At 43.6% G+C, this 22,775-nt stretch overlaps 1 protein-coding gene across 6 annotated transcripts in view; it reads left to right on the forward strand.

The window, feature by feature from the left end:
• The window catches only part of LAMB4 (laminin subunit beta 4), a 112,733-nt gene that overhangs the window by 9,992 nt on the left and 79,966 nt on the right, over positions 1-22,775 (forward strand). For all 6 annotated transcript variants that reach the window (XM_045052248.1, XM_045052249.1, XM_023250243.2 and 3 more), the window contains 9 exons: positions 1,760-1,826; positions 6,753-6,910; positions 10,322-10,457; positions 12,690-12,763; positions 13,859-14,047; positions 15,475-15,538; positions 15,663-15,877; positions 16,877-16,997; positions 18,185-18,373. In XM_045052248.1, coding sequence (XP_044908183.1) covers positions 1,793-1,826; positions 6,753-6,910; positions 10,322-10,457; positions 12,690-12,763; positions 13,859-14,047; positions 15,475-15,538; positions 15,663-15,877; positions 16,877-16,997; positions 18,185-18,373 — 1,180 coding nt within the window. In that variant the 5' untranslated portion in view covers positions 1,760-1,792. The remainder of the gene's footprint in view (positions 1-1,759; positions 1,827-6,752; positions 6,911-10,321; positions 10,458-12,689; positions 12,764-13,858; positions 14,048-15,474; positions 15,539-15,662; positions 15,878-16,876; positions 16,998-18,184; positions 18,374-22,775) is intronic.

Consider the following 22,775-nt stretch of genomic DNA (forward strand, 5'->3'; position numbering starts at 1 on the left):
GTGTGTGTGTGTGTGTGTGTGTGTGTGTGTATACACACACAACGGACATTACTTGGCCATCAAAAAGAATGGAATCTTGTCATGTGCAACAATGGGGATGGAACTAGAGTGTATTATGCTAAGCAATATAAGTCAGTGAGAGTAAGACAGGTACGATTTCACTCATGTGGAATTTAAGAAACAAAACAGACGAACATAGGGGAAGGGAAGGAAAAATAAGATTAAAAACAAGGAGGCAAATCATAAGAGACTCTTAAATACCAACTGAGGTTGCTGGAGGGGAGGTGGGTGCGGGGATGGGCTAAGTGGGTGATGGGCATTAAGGAGGGCACTTGTCAGGATGAACACTGGGTGTTTATATGTAAGTGATGAATCACTGGGTTCTATTCCTGAAATCAATACTACACTATATGATAACTCACATGAATTTAAATAAATAATAATGATGATGAGATATAAGTTTTTGTTCTTTAAATTGACAAAGCTTTAAAAATTCCTAATACTCAGTGTTGGAAAGGGCTCAAGTCAGCAGCTGTTCTCATAGGCTGCTGGTAAGTGTGTACATTGGGATGAAATTTGCACATGGCAGTAACATCGACAGCTTTACACACACACACACACACACGGTATGCATATATGCATATATATGTACTCTTTATATGCACGCATATGTTTGTATACACTCAGACACCCAAACACACACATGCTCTTTGAGCCATTATTTCCACCCCATTTAATTTATCCTGGGGAATAATTAAGGATGTGAAGAAAGAGTTAGCAAAATTATTTACTACAGGAAAATATTAAAAACAATGTACACATCAACCAATAGGGTATTTATTAAATAAATTCTAGTCCCTGCATTCAAATGCAGATAATTTAAGATACTGGTGCGAAAGAGTATTTTACCTTCTTTCCACCCAACCCCTAAGGGGCATATATACTCCTATCGATATTAGGCTTCCCCACACAATGACTTGGGGGGCCCTCTATCTAGAAGGAATCTCCAAAGGGGGACACAAATTTGGTCTGTGGAAGCCCCCAGGTGATCCTGATGTCCCTCACTAGGTTGAATATTACTGATGTAAAATTGTATTTGTTGGTACAGAGAGATGTCTGGGATGCATTGATTAAAACAAGCATACAGTATGATATCATTTCTGAGAAATACTTTTATGCAAGGGGAACAGTATGGAAGAATGTATACCAAGATATTAACCACAGATAATAATTCCTTCACTTTGCCATGTCTGATTTTTCTATTTCTTCAATAATGACTACAGACTAATTGCATAATGAAACATTTTTTCTAAATAATAAGAGGACAAACATCGATTAAAATAAAAATTTGCAGGAGGCACCTAGGTGGCTCCGTTGGTTAAGCGTCTGGCACTTGATCTCAGCTCCGGTCTTGATCTCGTGAGTTCGGGCCCCACACTGGGCTCCATGCTGGGGGTGGAACCTACTTAAAAATAAATAAATAAATAAATAAATAAATAAATAAAGTTAAAATATGCACAGGAAATTATATTTGTTTCACATTATTACGTACAAACTATTGCATTCTCTGATTTCAAAAAATGGCAAATATTGGTAAAAATTTTATATACACTCTTATTTTGAAGGAATTGGGCACTGTAGATACTTTGTGTCTTCTTACTCAAGAATCATCAGACAAATTTTCAAATTGTTGAAAATCGATGGCAATTATTCTATCAGTGGCTGACTTTCACCTCCTTTTTTTTTTTTTTTTACCTAGAAAAATTGAATTTAATCATTTCCTGACAGAAGGATGCAATTGCCACTGACCTTTCTTTTACACCTTGGTGAGTATTAGTCGTCAAAATCCATTTTCCGCTTGTATTGAATTGCTCTAAAATATTCAGTAAAAATATTTTAAAACCTATCCACCTCTTTTTTCTGTACTACTATATATTTTCATGGTTTTTGTGCCGTATCATTGTGTCAAGCGACTAGACATGTCAACTCCCACATGTTTACTATCCACACATAGCTGTTTCGATCCTCTTTCGTGGAATATAGTATTATCAGCAGATAATTAAGTAAATTTACTAAAGAAAGTAGACATGGTTTCAGATTCTTAATTTAAAAACATAATGCATTTTAATTTCTTTTTAATTTTTTTTAATGTTTATTTTTAAGAGGGAGAGAGACACTGAGAGTGTGAGTTGGGGAGGGGCAGAGAGAGAGGGAGACACAGAATCCAAAGCAGGCTCCAGGCTCTGAGCTGTCAGCACAGAGTCTGACACGGGGCTCGAACCCATAAACCACGAGATCATGAGCTGAGCCGAAGTTGATGCTCCACCGACTGAGCCACCCAGGTGCCCCAATGCATTTTAATTTTTAAGCATAAATCTGTTTTGAATGTAGCACTTGTCCCAGTAACAAGACACGATTGCTTGTGAAGAATTTACAGGCAAAATTCCCTCTGACTAAGCAGCGGCTCTTTGCTAAACCTCCATGCGTCTGCTGTCTTTAATAAGCTGAGAATAATTTACATTAGTCATCGAGAGGATGTTTCCAACAATTACTCTCTTTGATCCTGACTTTTCAATAACCGCCCTGCTTCTGGTTCCTGAGTACTAACTAAATTGCTTAGAATCTTCTCTTCAAAGATTCATGCTGAGTTTTTTCATGGCAGCAAACTTTAAGAATCTCATTTTTCTAATTTTGCAATTCCCAAGCCCTGAGGCAATCTCCCCTTTAGATTTGCTGGTGATGGACGAAAGAAGAATACCTCGAAATAGGAAATGCTCATTTGTTCTCTGCTGAAAATTCTCTGCCACCGAGAGGTGAGCCGCAAGCCAGCGGGAGCAGAGACTGGTGACACTGCGTCCCCCAGGACAATGAAGCTTAGATCTGGCCTCAGATGGCCAGAGAAGAGTTGTTGCAATCTATATCTGCCTCGGATGCTCTCTTTGGAACTAAACTAGTGTTCAAAATCAGAAGCAGCTACTGAGAATCGCTGAATCTCCATTAGGATAACTTCCTCACGTTTTGCCAAAATTCTAAACCACTGCACAGTGGCTCAGAGATTGCCTCCTCATTCAGGAGACCCTTCTCTCAGGATGAAAGAGCTTCAAAACTAAATTCACCTGGGCAGAACAAAGTCCTCACTGCAGTAGATCCTGAGTTTCTAAATGTAAACTTACTCTGGTCTAGCCCAAATCTCTAGGGTCGCCTATGGTCAAACTACCACATCATGGTTACCATAATATATTACCATATATGGTTAATCCCATATCATCGGTTGAACATTTTCTGGTTTGTAGTTCAACCATAGACATTTATATGAAAACTGGAGCCTATTGAAACACTTTGTCTTGCATTCTGACTAAGGAAGGTTAGGGAAGAGAATCCTAAAATGTGCATTGGCCCCAGGTTTTGGGAACTGGACACGAAGTACAAACCTTATCTAACATTCATTCTTTGTAAGTTTTCTTGCCCTTAATAAATAATGTGTGTTTGTGCATGTGTGTATATATGTGTGTTTACAGCCTCTAGAACTCTGAAGTGATCTCTAAAGTCTATGAAAACATCTCCTGTGTTTAAGAACATGAGAACGATATGCCAAGTTAGAGATTATATAATCATGGTTATTTCTACAAAGTGATCCCTCACTTTACAGAACATTTGCTGTACCTTTTCTTTAAATGACCAGGTCTCCTGAGTTGGTGTTTACTAAAATCATATCTTCAAGTTGTATGTCGTCTTTGAAGAATGCATTGATTCTCTAAAGACACAAGCATCTTTATTTTCTGAACCAATTCCAACTTGTTGCTGATGTGATAATCTGGCAGTTGAAAACTTCAACCCAGGAAGGGTACTGCTAAGGCTATCTGTGTTCAGGCATGAAGCTTTAACTGCTTATGTTTCCAGCCACTTTGGGCCAAGTATTTGAGCCCGGAAATTCATATTTGCATTTAGAAAATTACATGAATAATAGTTCAATTTCCCTAAGTCCTGGGATACTTTTATTTCTGAAAAGTACACATCTGATCAAAACAAGTTAGGCCAAGTCGGGTTATAAAAACATGTTAGATCTCTAAGGCAGCAACTCCAATAAAAGAATTCAGGATGGAACTTGTCTAGAAGAATAAATCCCTGGAAGGGAAGTCTTAGCTAATCCACACATAGCATTAGTAGAGATTTTTATACCTGACTTGTTTTAAAAAGCCTCCGCCTACAGGAGCCCAAACTTCTGATTAGTTATTTATCTTACAGGTCAAGTCTAGGAAATAAAAGGAGATCTGGGCTTGGATTGTTGGGTGAATAAAAGGAAAAATCCATGTTAAGCAACTAGGACCATTTATTATACAATGAAATGAAAGTGTAGATGGAGCTCACTTTCATCACATATCTGTCTTCAAGGAGAAAGCAGAGCTGTCCCTTTGTTCTGGAATGATGGTAATTTTGCAATGAGAGTGAAGACCGAAAATTCCTTGTCCAAACAGGTATTTGGCAACCTGCGTAGAAGGAGACATTACGTATCATATTCTTAGCTGTAGAGCTATGATCTGTTAATGCCTGATGATAATCACAAAATGACCAGATGAATAGAATAGTTCACGTGGGGACTGTGCACATAAGAGAAAAAACATTACTTTTCAGTGGCTTATGGTTTTGGAGGGCACGCTGAAGGAAAGAGATCCATTAAATGTGAAAGAAGACCACAAAAAATTCTTAGAGTTTTACAATTGAGAAAGCTGGAGAAAAACAAGCTTCTTCCACAGTTGGGAGTAATTTTCCATCTTCTGCCCATCCCCCTCACTCCTGTCTGCTGGAATCCGCTGTGCTTGGCATAAGTCTTCATGTCTCAAGGGTAAAGTATATAAGAACAGGTAGAGCGGGCTGTGTGTGTGTGTGTGTGTGTGTGTGTGTGTGTGTGTGTGTGTGTGTGATGTTGGTGGGGGATTTACTTGGTTCACCATCTAGAGGCCGATGGGGTAATTTTGAAGGGACAGAGGAATATTTGGGTTGTTCACTTTTTGAGATTACCACAGGTTCTCATGTAGTTGTAGGAAATAATACAGAGAGATTCCCATATACCTTTCACCCAGTTTCCCTGGATGGTAACATCTTGCATGACAATAGTGTAGTATCCCAATCAGGAAACTGACATTGTTATAGTCCTTGACCTTCTTCGGATTGCACCAGTTTTACATGCACATGTGTGTGTGTGTGTGTGTGTGTGTGTGTGTGTATTTAATTCTATACAATTTTATTCATATGGTCATCATCAAAATTAAGATCCTGAACAGCTCCATTACCCTCCAGGAGCCCTACTACTACCCTTTTATATCCACACTTTCATCCCTACCTCCTAATCCCTGACAGCCACAAATCTCTTCTCCATTTCTAAAATTTTGTCATTCAAGAAATGGGGTCATGTAGTGTATAACCATTTAAGATTGATTTTTTTCTGGGCTCCTGGGTGGCTCAGTTGGCTAAGCATCTGACTTAAGCTCAAGTCATGATCTTGTGGTCCATGAATTTGAGCCCCGCATCGGGCTCTGTGATTTCAGATTCTGTGTCTCCCTCTCTCTCTGTTTGCACTCTCCTCTGCTTGCACTCTGTCTCTCTGTGTCTTTGTCTCTCTCCCTCTCTCTCTCAAAAATAAATAAAACATTAAAAATTTTTAAACAAAGATTGGGTTTTTTCCACTCAGTGTAATTCACAAGGTTTTAATTTTGATGAGGTCCAATTTACCAATTTTTCCCTTTTATGGATCATGCTCTTGTTGTCAATCCTGAAATTCTTCACCCCGTCCAAAGTCTCAAAGACTTTCTCCTGTGTGTTATAAGAGTTTTATAGCTTTACAGTTTTATATTTTACATTGAAGTCCATGACCCATTTTGTGTTAATATTTGTATAAGGTGTGAGGTTTCGGTTATAGTTCATTTTTTTGTCTATGGATTTCCAGTTACTTGAAAGGCTAACCTTTCTCCATGGACCTGCCTTTGCACCTCAGAATGACTTGGGCATATTTGTGTGGGTCTGGGACTCCCGAGGGGGCACGATCTGTTCTGTGGTGAATCTGAACCCAACAATCCAGGTTTTAAAGGAGGTCAATTGAATCTATGTGTTTTAAGAGAAAATTATTTCCCAAGGATTTCTTAAATTCCCCAGTTGAGTTTGTACTGGTTAGAACAATAGGTAGAAGAGGCCACATTGAGATTTTCTTTCCTCAGGTCTGTGCATTAGTCTTTGTTATTTGCCCTAAGATGACACAGAGAATTTCTAGTATATGGGGCTATCTTGGATCAGGCTTCCTAGATGCAGAGCCTGATGCATGGATTTGTGTTATTGAGGGAGGGCTCTGAGCAGTAAGAAAGTAAGGAGAGTGGAGACAGGATGTGGTCCCAGCTAGAGTCTGGCTTCAATCTCCCCCCCCCCCCCCATCCAAAATGTTCTGAGCATAAATTGCACCACACAGTTGATCCCAGGCTGATGTAATGGTGCCACAGCCTTTTGAACTGTGTCCCCATCAGTCACTGGCTATGGTCTGGCCCAGGTGGGGACATGAACACAGAAGGTATCACCTCCCAGGCTGAGAGATTTCCATTAGGCCAAGGGCACCAACAGCATCCACAAGTAGATGGTCTTAATGATCAAGAAAACTGGCTTTAAAAATAAATGGGCTATTAACTTCCCAACTTAACCAGTTGCTTCTTTAAGCCTTCTGCTACCCTTAGACTGCCTTCTAAGTAGCTGTGTCTGTTATGTTCAAGGGTTGCTCAGTTTCACGAAAGCCCAAGATAAATGCCACAGGAGCGCCTGTCGTCCTACCACTGGCGATCTCCTGGTGGGTCGCAGCGCACAGCTCACGGCTTCTTCTACCTGCGGGCTGGATGGAGCCCAGAAATACTGCATCCTCAGCTACCTTGAGGTGGGTTGGTCCTTTGTTTATTTGTTGGGACATTATTGAGTCGATGACATAGATTTTTCCAAGCATGGTGGGGGCCAGCCACGCAACATAAAAGGAGGACACATCACTCTTTCCTGAATATCAGAGGCACAGGTGATTCAATTCCTAGTCCAAGAAACCTTGATTAATCAGAAAATAGGGAAGATCTGCCACATCTATTTCTTGTTACCTTTAGAATTGGACGGAAGAGCCTCTTTGGTTCCGTCTTCGAAGGGAAGTAGTCTAAGATGTACTATTCTACTTAGCCACAGGAGGAACTCGCAGGGAACGAATTCAATTGACCCAGCAGTGAAGAGGGACGATCCCTCAGGGTCTCAAGGCCATTATACTGAATGTGGGTTCTCACTGTTCTGCGTTAGGTGGGGGGGGGGGGGGGAGTGTGAACTTTGAATTGATTGCATGCCAGCCTCACAAAGCCACTTGGAAATTGTCTTGTCTAAAAGCCGTAAGATCCCAGTGTCAACAGATTTGGGGGCCTTTTTTCTTTCCCTTAAAGACCAGTTTTAGAAAAGGATCAGCTGCTTTATAGTTTTTTTCTTCTCCGTGCTCGGGGACCCAAACAAGCATCCAAGGTCATCTGAGTATCATACCTGCTGAAAAGCCCAAGGCAATCACGTCAACCCCTTAAATGAGAGGATGTGCAGGCGGGAAGTTGGACGGAAGCCCGATGTTAGAGGCCCAGGCTTTTCCACGTATTGTTCATTTAAAGCAACTCCTCGAGGTCTCTGGGAAATGCTTTGGATTCTAATTGGTTTCTAGTAAAAGAGGATGATTATAAATAAGTGAAGACAATACCTGAGGGCTTAGCACTGTTCTAAGTTTGGGAAGTACTTGTGTAAGAAAGCAACTTCTCTGTGTGTGCGAGGAAATGACACTGTAGACGTTTTGTTCAACTCTAGGCCAGGTGGGATGTGGCACCCTACACGTGACTTTCCAATTCCGGGTCCTCTGGACAAAGAAACGGTTCTCAACTCTAATATTAGATACTTTCCAACACTGGCATTACCCTTCTAGTTCTTAAACCACTGACATTTGCGTACTGTTGTCCCAGCCAACTCATGACCTACTCTGGCAATGATTAGGAGTTAATATTCCTGTCTTCACCACCCAAAATAGAAGTAAATCAAACTTCAAGGTTTCTTTTGTCTCAAGAATCCCAGGAATCTTAAACTCATAGACCTGGGGGAAAGAAAAAATCTCAAGAAATCTTCAGGCTGACAAAGCGTTACAGGTAGGGCTGTAAGTCTCGGTCTACTTAAACATTTGCGTGTCATGAAGGAGGACTTGTTTCCCCATGATTATCTAAAAAATTGCTACCAAGCAACACATTCTCCTCGGAAGCTTCAAATCAACATTGACCCGTAGTGTTACCCAAGTTGGGACTTCCACATCTCGTCATCACAACCAAGCATCCCCAGTCAGGCTCACCAAAGACTATGCTTCTAAGATATTGACAGTAAAGCGTTTCCCCCAGTAATTTCCATGGTAATACTGGACATCTTTTGAAGGCTTGACACCTTTTGGTGGAATCGTAAAGCTTCTGCTGCTCTTTTAGGGGCAAGTCTGGGGCAAGCCTCCCCATATGCAGAACAGATCTCACTTCCATTGCTCCTTAATTTTGAAAGGGCATTTTTTTTGGGGGGTATAAGACTTATGGTGGCCAGTGATTCTAAAAAGATTATATGGATCTCTTGAAAGGCTGGTCTACTTTGACAGACTCTAGCTGAAATAGTCCTCAAAATCACCATGCATTCATTTGGCAAATTTTATCCAGCCTCTACAATATGTGAGACACTGTTCTAGGTCAGGAGGATATGGCCTTATACAAAACAAAGTCCCATGGGGCACCTGGGTGGCTCCGTTGGTTGGACGGCCGACTTCAGCTCCAGTCATGATCTCATAGCTCGTGCGTTTGAGCCCCCCATCGGGCTCTGTACTGACAGCTCAGAGCCTGGAGCCTGCTTCGGATTCTGTGTCTCCCTCTTTCTCTGCCCCTGCCCTGCTCATGCTCTGTCTCTGTCTCTCAAAAATAAATAAATGTTAAGAAAAAATTTTAAGAAAACAACAAAGTCCCACCCTCATTGGACTTAAATTCTAATGATGGAGACAGACAACAAGCCAACAACTATATAATATAGTCTCAAGTGGTGATAACGGCTTACAAGATATTATAAAGCAGGGTAAGGCATAAAGAGTGGCAGAAGCCATAAGGAGGTGGTGATATTTTAAGTAGAAGTCTCTCTGAGAGGATGGCCTTTAAACAGAGACCCGGAAGAAGGGAAGGAGCAAGAGACAGGAATATTTGAGGGTTGGAGAAGAGGGGAGCAGAGATAGCTCGTGTCAAGATGGCAAGGCAATAGAGTTCCCGGTGAACTCAGGGAAGAGCAAGGAGTGAGTGTAGCTAGAATTGAGTGAATCAAGGGAAGACTCGTGGAAGGAAAGGCAAAGAGATGGTCCTGGTCAGGTTGTATAGCCCTTGTAAGCAACAATCTGGACGTCAAATCGGTTTGCTGAACACCTACCGGCGCATCTGTTATAGTCAACTTCCAGTATGGAGGATTATAATAAACAGTCCCCACTTCCTGGAAGTTTTGCAAAAATGCTCCTCTGGGGTCCCGCAAGTAGTAGTAGCCAGGAACAACTGTGCAAGCCATTGGAAGTCCTTTGGGAGTCTTTGGGGATTTCCTTGGGGGCTTTAAGTAAGTACGGCCACAAATGGGTACATTAAATTAGGCAAACTCAAAGACCACTCTTGGCTGTTGCAACCTTGGAAAGTCCATTCCAAGTAAAGTAATTCCAATTCACTAATAAGACCTTCCGGTCTGGAAGACAAGAGGGCAGGCCTCTCTGTTACGAGTATAATGAGAATCTTTTACAACATCCACACGGCGGTGATGGAGAGGTTTTGGTCATGGAAATTTTTCTACCAAAAACTGTGTCTGAGAGAGAAAAAAAAGGATGGTTGCAGATAACCTGGTGGCCGAGTGTTGCATTAGTTTCTTGCCAAATATTTGCTTTTGACTACAGAAAGTAATCCCTACTCGAAGAACGTATCCTGATTACTTCTCTACGGTTTAACATAACCTCCAGGTCACCTGCCTCTTGTGCAAGACAAAAATTAGTTCCGCATAAGTTTGCATTTTTGCCCCCAATGTACAAATTCATAAAATTTCTAGGTCCTAATTCTTATTTTGTCTGTTATTGTATTTAAGCACCTATTGATGGAAAAATTGATGTCCTGTTATTTCCTCTGCTTTTTATTTTTAGCCAGATTGAAAGACAAATATAGTAAGTACAGCTTGTTTTCAAATTGATATCAACAATAAGTAATTATGGGTCTTTATTTCTTACTGAAATGATGGTCTTTTCCAGGGGGAACAAAAATGTTTCATCTGTGACTCCAGATTTCCCTATGACCCGTATACGCAATCCCAGAGCCACACCATTGAGAATGTCATTACAAGTTTTGAACCAGGGAGAGACAAGAAATGGTGGCAAGCTGAAAACGGTATGACTGAGTTCCTTTCCAGATTATCCATTTCTTTACGTTTTTAATCCAATATCTTTCTGTACGATCTCAACAATTTCACAGCAAGGAGTTATACTGGAATGGAAAAGTATCCCCTAGCACTGTTAAAGCCTGTATAAGAACAAACTTTATTTTCATTTCAGGAGAGATTATTTTCCTTCAGAGAAATCCAAGTGTATTTTAAGCACATAACTCTGAAAGCTTCACGCATTAACCCTAATGTGAAACACACTCCTGTAAATGGAATTAACACCGCCAGGGGAAATCTGAGAGTTCCCACCCTGTACTTTGTCCCTCGGCAACACATGCAGGAGAGAGGAAAAGAGCATTTCATTTCTTGCTGCAAGCCAAATATTTTAATATAAAAATTGAATTGAAAGGATAGTTGGCTACTGGCTGACGTTCTTTTCTGCCTGGATTTATGCCCTTCTCTGCTCATGAACAATTGTGATTTTGAAACTCGCATCGGCCCTGACCATCCATATTTCCTAGGTGCCCTGATCAGGTCCCAACTGGGGATGCCTCATGTCCAAACTCAGGCGTGGGCCTTACGTGCTTGAATGAATGTAGGCTGACTCACCCATGACAGCTCCCCTTCAGCACCAATCTGGAACCCTCACCCCACAAGATGATTCCCTTTGTTGCATCTCTATATGTTGTACCTGGGCTACAATCCCTCTATTCTCTTCAGATGCCTAAACCTATTTCCCACAGGGGGTCCTAGACCATTAGGGGAGTGTGGGAATAGTCAGAATATATAGGATCGTAACATATAAGGCAAGCAGAATATGAGGCTATTTTCCTATGCCTTCCATTGGACAAGCATGATTGGTGTGTCTACTAAAATGCCAATTCATGTTGGATCCTAATCCTGAATCTCTAGTTGGGCCCTCCTTAGTGCATGTATGCGATGCCTTTGCAGGAGCCACGTGCCTTCGCTCAGGCCATTTTTGCTTAGCGGCAGTTTTAACCCACATGTCCAGCATTTGCTGCACATAGCCTCACGGGAGCGCCCCTCCACCAAAGCGGATCGCATAAAACAAGGGTTCTCAGCCAAGAACTTTTGAGAGGGGAAAGGCAATCTCCTTTCCAGAAAGGGTGAGGGACTCTTGACCCGGAGCCAGGAATGGGGCTGCCCTCTCAGCGGCGAACCCTCCCAAGTGATGCACCCACAAATAAAACTGCCTCTGGTTCATGCAGCTCAGTTACTGACTGCTCTCAGAGCTGCTGTCCAGTACGGGAGGGAGCCCAATGCCACATGCGCTACCGGGCACTTAAAACACGGCTAACCCACACTGAGATGTGACATCGGTGTAAAACCATTCCAGGTTTCTAAGACTTCCTTTGGAAAAAAAAAATAGGCATTGGTAGTAGCAAAATAAAACATTAGTAATTTTTTTAAATATTGAGTACATGTTGAAACGAGACGGTTTTTGGTATATGGGGTTAAAAATATTAAAAGTCGTTTCACCTGCTTGCTTTTACGTCTTTTAAATGTGGCTGCTAGGAAATTTGAAATGACACAGGTGGCTCGTATTCTGTTCCTATGGGACAGCGCCGCTCTAGAGCGATCGGGGCTTCCCCGTGTCCAGCTTGGGGCCGGTCTTGCACATCCAGGCTGGAGGTGAATGGCAGCTAGCTCTCTCAGGATAGGACTTTCTTCTCCTCAGCCCCAGAGGAGCTGCAGATTCTCACTCCCAGGGGAATATTCCAGGCTGTGTCTTACGCTAAGTGACAATAGAACTAGTCCAAGTGGTTATCAAGCAGATGCTGGAAGAAAAGGATGCTTCGATGTTTACCATGCACCGGTTTCCCAGCGCACCTTTACGCACATACGCAGTCAGGTTGTGAGTTCAAGGAAATGAGCTCCCTCCCCGCCAAGTGGTGGCACTTGCTGCTTAGGACCTATGGGAAATGGGCGAACTTCCTTGGTGGTAGGTAACACTGCCACACAGTGGCCGTGTGCACCGCCACCATAACGTGCATGTGGGCACAGTCGGAGTAAAACCTGTACTGCTCTCAAATAGACCTTCTCCTGGGTGTGCAGTGTTCTGGGAAACCACTGTAAAAGACTAGGAAAGAGTGTTGATCCCCAGCCATGTAATTTCACACGTTTTTATTTTTTACAGACAAGCCACAGGGAAGGATTAAATAGGGGTAAATAGGGGTCTCTCAAAATCACTGATTCCTTCTTTCTGGATTTTTCTTCAGGTCTTGATCATGTCAGCATCAGATTGGACCTAGAGGCGTTATTTCAGTTCAGCCACCTTATTCTGACTTTTAAGGTACAGATGTGTGGGCTTGTCACCCCTTTTATCTACCTACCAGGTGCTGGGCTTACCCGGGATTTCACTTCCTTGCTTCTGGGTAGAGCACAAAATCTCTACTCGAACTTTGTGCAGAATTTGACCCTTTGTTCCTGAGTGGAAAACAAAATAAAACAAGTGAAAACTCTACTGCTCATTAATTAATAACTTATATGGTTAACAGAAGAAGGAAGGAAGGAAGGAAGGAAGAAAGGAAGGAAGGAAGGAAATCTTACAAGATACAGCAAAGAGGAAAATTTTAAACCCTAGGGTGAGAGGGACCACAAGAGCTAGAAAAATGATTTTCAGGAGAAAAAAAAAAACAGAAACTGAACATTATTTTGGAAACCATGGAAAGATTGTGATCAAAAGAGGCAGAAAAATGAAAGGGTCTTTACTAAGGATTAGATGCCAGGGAAATCCTGTGCTGTAGTCATTCTCAAATATTTCATCAAAATTCTAATTTTGTTGTCAGCCCGGAAGCTGAGTTACAGTAAAAAAATAAATAAAATGAAAAATGAAAAAAAAAAACCCACAAGTCTTTGGCCTCAAAGAGCTCACAGTCTAGTCAAGGATACAAACATATATAGAAATTTAAAATCATAATACAAAATTGTCAGTGCGGGAACCGACATACAATCACAATGCTGATAGTTTCCTTGATGAGGCTAACGCTGCTGTAAGAAATCAGAATAAGCTTCACGGTAGATTCTGGAGGATGTGTAAGAGTTTGCCAGAGAAAAGGGTTCTTCTAGTCAAAGAAAACCACATACAAATTGCTGTAACATATCAGTTACGCTGACTTTTTAAAACATCGATATGCTCTCCTTTGATGAATAATTCACACAGCCCATACACAGTTTTCAAATGGAACCAGATTCGAGGCAAAGTATGCGCTCGTGACTGCTCGCCCCCCGACTGGAAAGAGATTTCTGTGTGTTCATTGCTAATGGATTTCAAGAGATACAAATAAAGTTTGAAAAGCTGAGATTTGGGAATACAAATATTCAGTCTGCAGTGGATAATGAAATCTGCCTTTGCGAAGCATTACAAGTTTCCCTCCCGTTTTCCTAGACTTTTCGGCCTGCTGCTATGTTAGTCGAACGTTCCACAGACTATGGACACACCTGGAAAGTGCTCAAATATTTTGCAAAAGACTGTGCTGCTTCCTTTCCCAATATCACTTCTGGCCAAGCCCAGGGAGTGGGAGACCTTGTCTGTGACTCCAAATATTCGGATATTGAACCCTCATCTGGTGGAGAGGTAGCATTTCCTTTCTTGGATTTCTCGGATAGAGGTTACACCATTTTTTTTTTCTAATGCGGTTCATTTAAATGAAAACAATTTAGGTAGTGTTTACTGAAATATAACTTGAGTTCTGTTGCTTTTGTTTTAGAGAAAGAGTGTGAGCAGGAGAAAGGGGGGGGGGGAGAGAGAGAGAGAGAGAGAGAGAGAGAGAGAGAGAGAGGAGAGAGGAGAGAGAGAATTTCAAGCAGGCTCCACACTCAGCACAGAGTCTGACATGGGGCTCAATCCCACGACCCTGGGATCATGACCTGAGCCGAAGTCCAGAGTCAGACACTCAACTGACTGAGCCACCCATGGGCCTCTAGCTGTTGGTTTTTAAAGCATGAACGTGTTGGGGCGCCTGGGTGGCGCAGTCGGTTAAGCGTCCGACTTCAGCCAGGTCACGATCTCACGGTCCGTGAGTTCGAGCCCCGCGTCGGGCTCTGGGCTGATGGCTCAGAGCCTGGAGCCTGTTTCCGATTCTGTGTCTCCCTCTCTCTCTGCCCCTCCCCCGTTCATGCTCTGTCTCTCTCTGTCCCAAAAATAAATAAACGTTGAAAAAAAAAAATAAAGCATGAACGTGTTTAAATTGAAATGAGTCCTGAATTAATTTCAAAATCAGATAAATAGTAAGCATCTTACAAGCAATACTCCTGCATGAGAGATTACATCACCTGCTGAGGGTGAGTGGGGACCAAGACCCAGGCTGGACACTAGGACACAGGACACCCAGAGGAAGGAGCATCTGTTTCTAGCCCTTGCTACATAGCTGTGTTATCTCGTGCTCTGTAAACCACCACCCAGGAGGGATCTGCCAGGACCTTCCTCTGAGCAAAGCGGGTGACAGGCAGAAGGGCAGGGGAGGAGCGGGGTTGGGAGGTATGACTCTTTATCAGGCAGAGTGAAAGGGTTGATGGCAGAAGGTGTCTCTGGAATCCCCGGCCAGATCCAGTTGATGACCTACTGAATTGTGACCCCGTCCCTCCCTCCCAGCCCCAGTGCTATCACCTACATGGACCATGGGGGCATAAAGAACCAGAATGACTAAGACGCTTGATTCATTTCCATGTTGGCCCTTTTATTCACAAGAGAACCCAAATAATAATCTGTATCCTACGCCAGCTGGGAGGCAATGGCTCAGCCTTTTCGTGAGGTGAGGATCTCTTCTTTAAGAGTATACTCTTTAAGAGGTACTCTTTAAGAGTAACAGGGCGCCCAGGTGGCTCCGTTGGTCGAGCATCCAACTTTTGATTTCAGCTCAGGTCTTGATCACAGGGTCATGAGTTCGGGCCCTCTGTTGGGCTCCATGCTGGGTGTGAAGCCTACTTAAAAAAAAAAAAAAGTATATTTCACAATGCTGTTTTGGGTGAAATGCTATACATTTACCTGCATTTGTTTTGCAGGTCGTTTTAAAGGTTTTGGATCCCAGGTTTGAAATAGAAAACCCCTACAGCCCCTACATCCAGGGTATGAGATACTCTCTATTCTTGCACAAATTCTTTTTCTAAAATTCTGTGTTGGGGGCATCCCTTTGCATTGCATGTCCATAGCCCATGAAGTGTGCTTTCCTTTGCTGTTATCATTTCTCCAGACCTTGTGACATTAACAAACCTGAGGATCAACTTCACCAAACTCCACACCCTGGGGGACACCTTGCTTGGAAGGAGGGAAAACGGTTCTCTGGATAACTACTACTACGCTCTGTCCAACATGGTGGTGGGGGGCAGCTGTTTTTGCCACGGCCACGCTAGCGAATGCGGCCCCGTGCAGAAAGTGCGGGGAGACGTTTTCAGCCCTCCTGGAATGGTAAGTCACTGATCGATCCCAGAGGGCAGCTGGCTCTCTTCCCTTTCCTTCACGGCACTGGTGCCGAACGTGGGTCAGAACCTCTCCATGGGGATCCACATTCGAAGTGACAGCTCTGTGTTGGGGCAGGGATCATTCAACCCGCAGTTCCTGCGGGCTCTGCCCCAGATGACTCCATGAGCAGCATTTCTCATCTGTGAGCTCAGGGTAGCCCGTCGTGCTCCCTTCTTGTTTATTTGCTTTTTAGGGAATGGAGCTTTAGTGGCGAGGACCCTGTTTCGCGTGCATTCTCCCACAAAAAGTTCTCGAAGGTCTCTCGTGCGAGAGAGGGTGTACTCCACGCCAGGGTGTCCGAGGGATGCCTGCCGCTGTAGAAATGGTCACTCCAAGTAGCACTCCTGTGCCGGGAATGGCTGTTCCTGGTGTTGATCTCTTCCATCCCTGGGATGAGTCTTAAAAGAGCGATGCGGTGGAAGAAATGCCTGTTTGCGCAGAGTCCTGAGGGTGTGTCTGCTACATAATTTTAAACTATGAGCCACAAGCTGACAAGGCTGGATGCTGAAACTCTGCACCTTCCCTGTCAGCCAGTTCCTATTTCCCTGGAAGTACAAGTTTCTTTGAACTTGGGTATATGGTGCATTTTGTGGACAAACCAAGAGAATCATATGCTTTGCTCCAGGTTCTTTCTGTTTTCTAATTCCCTCTTTCCCTTAACCACCCTTCCCCCCCCCCTCTCCCTCCCTGTCTTTCCCTCTCTCTGCCCCCCGATCCTGTCTCTCATTGTGTGTTGCCCTGAAACTAGAATTCAGAAATGCCAAAGAAAATGTAGATGGTTCCCGAACATCTTAAACTTTTTCCAAACGTGGAAGTTGGTTAAGGAGATAATAGAAGGTAGACAAGGAAAGCTAAGACCCGAAGAGGCACCTGGCGTGGTACTGCCTTTTCCACCTTGAGAACCCCAGCATCCTCAGAGCAAAGCCCTCTTTTCACACCACGCAGGTTCACGGCCAGTGTGTCTGTCAGCACCATACAGATGGCCCGAACTGTGAGAGGTGCAAGGGCTTCTTCCAGGACGTTCCATGGAGGCCGGCAGCAGGCCTCCAGGACAACGCGTGCAGAGGTATGTGGGGAAGGTTCTCAGCCTGTGTCCTTAAGCTTGAACAACATCGAGTTCATTTCAGTGGAGCTGTGGGCATCAGAGGCCGCAAACTCGTGGCTCCCAGCTCCAATCGTGGGATATCCTAATGTGTCCCATTACCTCCCATAGAAGAAGACGAACTTCTCAGACCCTCACACCACAAAAGGCACGTTAATTCACAAAATGAAACCATCCGCGTGTTGTGTGGTCCCTTCCCTGAGGAGGGGCAGAACCATGTAACGGCAACATCAGTGGGGACTAGATTTGGTACAGAGATCCCTACCCTTTTCCTGAAGAATCACCCATTCCGTGAACGCAGCCTTAAACACATGTCAGAGGATAGGAGAGGTGAGGACTGGGACAAACTTTGACAGGCTATTGTAGCTTTTATAAAATATTTAGGCTAATAAGGTAGAGGGTTCTTTGGCAATGCGTTTGCTGCCTCTGAATTTTGAGGGAAGTCCATACAAACTTGTTACTCAGCTTCTTTTCCCAGACTGGGGAAAAATAGGATTGGGGCAGTGAGAGGTGAGTGGAAGAGGTCTCTAAAAAACGTCCCATCCAGGGGAGTCCCAGTGTGCGAGACCCAGCAAAACAGAGCCTAAGATTTTGCTGTTGACAGGGAAAACCCAACAAGGCACACAGCACAGACTTCACCACTAAGACAAACAAAGTTCTCCAAGCAATAAAGCTGCACTCTAGGGCTCCCAGATCACCCAAATGATTTACTTTTGTTTACCTGATTGTAAAAAAGGAAGGAAGGAAGGAAGGAAGGAAGGAAGGAAGGAAGGAAGGAAGGAAGGAAGGAAGGAAGATGTGAGCAGAATCAGAGTACTATCAGTGTGTGTGTGTGTGTGTGTGTATTCTGTGTGTGTGTGTATATATACACACACACACACACACATATATATATATATATATATATATATATATATGTGTGTGTGTGTATACACACACACACACACACACACACATATATATATATATATATATACACAGAATCAGAGTACTAGAAAGATCCTTCGAAAGCACCTGCTTTAATCCTCAAGTACTTGGTATATTTCTAACAAGTCGGCGGAGCACTGGGGCTGCAGTGATTTGTGCCCAAACAGCTGCCTGGTGGTCCCCCAGACCTTGGCCAGTCTCTCCTAACCCCTCTCCTTCCTCAGCTTGTCGCTGCAACGGCCACTCGGACCGCTGTCACTTCGACATGACCGCGTACCTGGCGAGCGGCGGCCGCAGCGGGGGCGTGTGCGAGGACTGCCAGCACCACACGGAGGGACAGCACTGTGACCGCTGCAGACCCCTCTTCTACAGGGACCCGCTCAGGGCCATGTCCGATCCTTACGCGTGCATCCGTGAGTCCCCGGCCTCTGGCCTGTCTCTTCCACACGTGTGAGCGAAGGCCGATGGAGAGGTCTCGCTTGGGCTGCAGGCACCCCCCGCCCCCACTCGGTTTAGCAGCATTTAGGGGCCTGGGGGGGGGGCGGGGGGGGCAGTCTGAAAAGGCACTCGGTTCTGAGAGCTTTCCTTTCTCACCACAGGCTGGGCCAAATAATCCGGGTCCATCCCGCAGCCCCATGTGGGTGGCCGACACTGGTGAATCAGGAAACTATTCCGGATTCAGCCAGCAGGGGGCGGGTGGTTCAGGAGGTGCTGCAGACACCTGCGTGTCCTGTGGGTCCCCTGGGGAAGTAGCTGAGCATGGGAGACCCGACCCACCCTGGCCCGCTCCACTTCGGATGTTTCAACTTTGCCACGGTGCCAAAGCAATGGGCATTTAGTAGAAATCTGCTTAGAATTTTGAACTCGGATCTTTTCCCAGGCCAGCCCATACGCAGATGATCCTCTTTCCCAATGCTGGGCCAGGTAGCTAGGGACAGTTCCCAGTCAGACCCCTGGTCAGGAGCCTCAGCAACCCATACGCTTGCAACCATTCTGGGGGCGCCTGGGTGGCTCAGTCGGTTAAGCTTCCAACTTCCGCTCAGGTCGTGATCTCGCAGGGTTCGTGGCTTCAAGCCCCGCGTTGGGCTCTGTGCTGACAGCTCAGGGCCTGGAACATGCTTCAAAGTCTGTGTCTCCCTCTCTCTCTGCCCCTCCCCCGCTCATACTCTGTCTCTCTCTCTCTCTCAAAAATAAACATTTGGGGGAAAAAAATCACTTAAAAAAACCAACCATTCTGGGCCCATACAACCAGTTTCCACTATCAGTGCAGTATTCAGGAAATTACACGAGACATTCAACACTTTATTGTAAGACAGGCTGTGTGTAGGAAGATTTTGCCCAACTGTCAGCCAGAATAAGTGTTGTCAGCGTGATTAAGGTAGCCGAGGCTGAGCTGTAACGTTCGGTAGGTTAGATGTATTAAGTGTATTTTCGACTTAGGAAATTATCAGCTTCCGATGGGTTTATCAGAGCCTCGCCTTAAGGAGAAGGTCTGTAGTGAAATGGGCTACATTTGACCGGCTGTAGACCATTCATCTTTGCTGAGAAGACACATAAGCTAACGCTTACCATCTTTGTTTTAATCTTTAAAAATCTTTCATCTTGTCTTTAATCTCAGCCGTTGAAAATGGAATGTTTCGTGCATATAAAAATAAGAGGGAATACTGTAATAATATGCCCACCAGCAATTGTGTCAAAATGTAATGTCTTACCCCAGGGCAACTTCAGGACCTTAATAACACATGACCGCGATACAGGTGACTCAGGTACCCCACTGTTACCTTCCTTTCTGGGGATAAACTCTCATATAACTGGCAATTACCAGTACAGTGCTGGATTTTACACTTTTACATGTTCTTGTCTACAAACAACGTATGTTGGCATGTTTTCAAGCTTTACATAGATGATACTACGCTGTATGTATCCTTGATTATTTCACCCAACATTACGTTTTTGAGATTGGTCCATATCAGGTAGCTCTAATTCTCCAATTTTAAGATCTATGTGTAATGTCTGTATAGAACTCTTTCTTCCTATAGATATGACAGAATCTATTTGGCCATTTTTCTTTTGATCCCCCCAAAAGCATTCTTGTATATGTGGCCTTGTGCAAGTGCACAAAACCTCTCCCTAAGAGTCCTACCAAGAAGTGGGACTAATGGATCATGGGGTATGAACTTCTTCCAGTTGATTAGATGGTACCACATTGTTCCCTAAGTGGGGGTACCAGTTAGCACCCACACCAACAGTGGTTGAGTACTCTCATTGCTCTATACCCTGGCCAGCACTTGGTTTTTTCACACTTCGATTTTTGCTGATGAAAACCTGTCTCATCATTATTTCAGATTGAATTTCCCTGGAGGAATGAGACCAGAGTGAGGCAAGGGAATGACCCAGATCCCAACATTTCAGGTAGCACACTCTCTCAGAGTGATGTAAGTGCGAGGTTATCACCTGCCATTTGCATTAACCAGACAGTGACCACCTCCTTAAATTTTGGCCCTAGGCATCTTGCTGGTCTCAACTCTGGTCCCGGCACTGCTGTGGATTATCTCATAGATAAACTTGATTTCAAGTACTGAGCGCGGGTAACTACTGGATCTAAGATCTCACTCTACTTGCAGACTGACAAGTAGCTTGTTATTGGTTCGTGGATGCTGGCAGAAGACACGAAACTCCCCGGTTAGAGACAAAGGACTTTAGTACTCATAGCACAGGAAGTAACAAGATGTTTATATTGGTGTGTGTTCCCATGTCTCCAAGCCCTGAGTCCCATGGGGCAACTCAAAGGATGCCAGGTGGATCCCACATACAAATGAGTCTATGTCACAGCCCAGGGACACAGCGCTTGGAGCATTCATTGCTTTTACAGCAAGGAGAAGCGTGCTTGTTCTTTGTCCAGGGGAAGACGTGACCTCATCCCTGAAAGTAGCTTGCTGACAACGCAACGTTGGGAAAGGGCTGGGTGAAGAGCCATCTTGCATTGCCAGGACACTGAGTAAAAATTGCGCGGGTACCCAAGACCCATGGAACGTTGCCTCTCCCCATACCCAGAAATCCTGCTTCTTACTCTCTGTCACCAGTCTATTATTATATGGGGGGGGGAGGGGGGAGGGGTTTGCTATAAAACTACAACTTCCAACTTTATGCGATCATCATGCATAAAATGAAGTCCTATACAGAAGTAATTCAGTAGCCACCAGAATGTACACAACATCCTAGATTTCAAACTTTAAATCCTCACAGCGTAGAAAAGGCATAAATGAAGTTTTTGTTCAGATTGTGGAGTGGGCGCCTGACAACATAAAAGTTTACCTAACGTGATCTGTTTAAAATTGAGACAAAGAACTGAATGCTCAGAAAAAAACAATTTCCTACTTTAAATCAGTGTCCTACTTTGTCACCAGAATCTATATTCCGCCCCCCACACACATACCTTTTATTAATGTTTTAAATGCTATGCATTTATAAAAGAAAAAGGAATTGCTTTCTTAGGTGGAATCAGGGGAAAATATAATGTTCCGAAGGTTATCTAACCTAGGAATCTGGAAAGAGACTGCAAGTAACCAAGTCAGATATTCACACTAACCAACGTCTTGTTCCTTAAGAACCACTTAGTATCTGGGTGCCTGGGTGGCTCAGTTGGTTAAGTGTCTGACTCTTGGTTTCAACTTGGGTCAAGATCTCGTGGTTTGTGGGTTCGAGCCCCACATCGGTCTCTTGTGCTGACCGTGCAGAGCCTGCTTGGGATTCTCTCTCTGCCCCTCCTGCTCACTCGCTCTCTCAAAATAAATGAATAAACTTAAAAAAAAAAAGCCACTTGATAGCACTTCTAAAGGAAACTGAGTCAAGAAAACTGGTACCCAGATGTAAAATTAAGAGGCTATTCTATATATACAAGGAGGTTTTTTTTTTAAGTAAAGGCAAATGAGCCTGTAAAAACAATCTTCAAGAGACTCCCCAGTTTCCCTAAACACATGTTTGTGTGTGTGGAAGTCTGTGTATACAAATGGCATTTATTAAGACTGACTAGCAGTCTCCTATAAATTTTCTCTAAATTGTCCTCGTTTGCGCCTAAATATTTACATGATCAGATTCCAGGCATAGGGGTTGACTAATGTCAAGTCTGCTGTGATTAAAACACAGCCAAATGTGATACAGGGGAAAAAAACAACAACAAAAAAGATTTGGTAGATTCAACTGCCGATAATAAGAGTTTGCTGGAGTTAAGTTGTGTGATGCCAAGAAGTTTTATTGGACTTCTAAGGCCATGACTTAGGGTTATTTCAAAGTAAAATTACTACCCATTCACCCACATCCCTTCCCCAAAGGCTACTTCAGCGCATAATTAAATTATACTCTGGAACTCAGGGCTGACCCTTTGGAGTGTCTTTCAGATAAAGTTGACATTTTTCCTTTTGGCTACTTCTAAAATGACTCCAGCTTGTTCCTTCCTTTCTAGAAGCAACTGTATTTAATTAGAAGAAAATTCTGGTTTTTCCAAACTAAGCCGGACCGAATGCTGTTTTTCCATAATAAGATTTCATCACCAGTCACAATCCAATAACAATTGAAAATCAAAAGAGTCTGTCTGACAACCGAGCGTTTGCTTCAATACCACCAAACAACTGGTGGGAGTAGGTTTTTTCCATCGAACTCTCTAACCTGAACAGTTGTTATATAAACCTACATAACATGGCTTTAGATATGAGGAGTTTGTTTTTGTGAATCCAAAGTAAACATGTATAAATGTGAACATAACTATTTCTTCGAATCAGGATATTCTTTTTTCAGAGAGAGAGGGAGCATGAGCAG

Source organism: Felis catus, chromosome A2 (assembly GCF_018350175.1).
Source record: "Felis catus isolate Fca126 chromosome A2, F.catus_Fca126_mat1.0, whole genome shotgun sequence".
Taxonomy (NCBI): Eukaryota; Metazoa; Chordata; class Mammalia; order Carnivora; family Felidae; genus Felis; species Felis catus.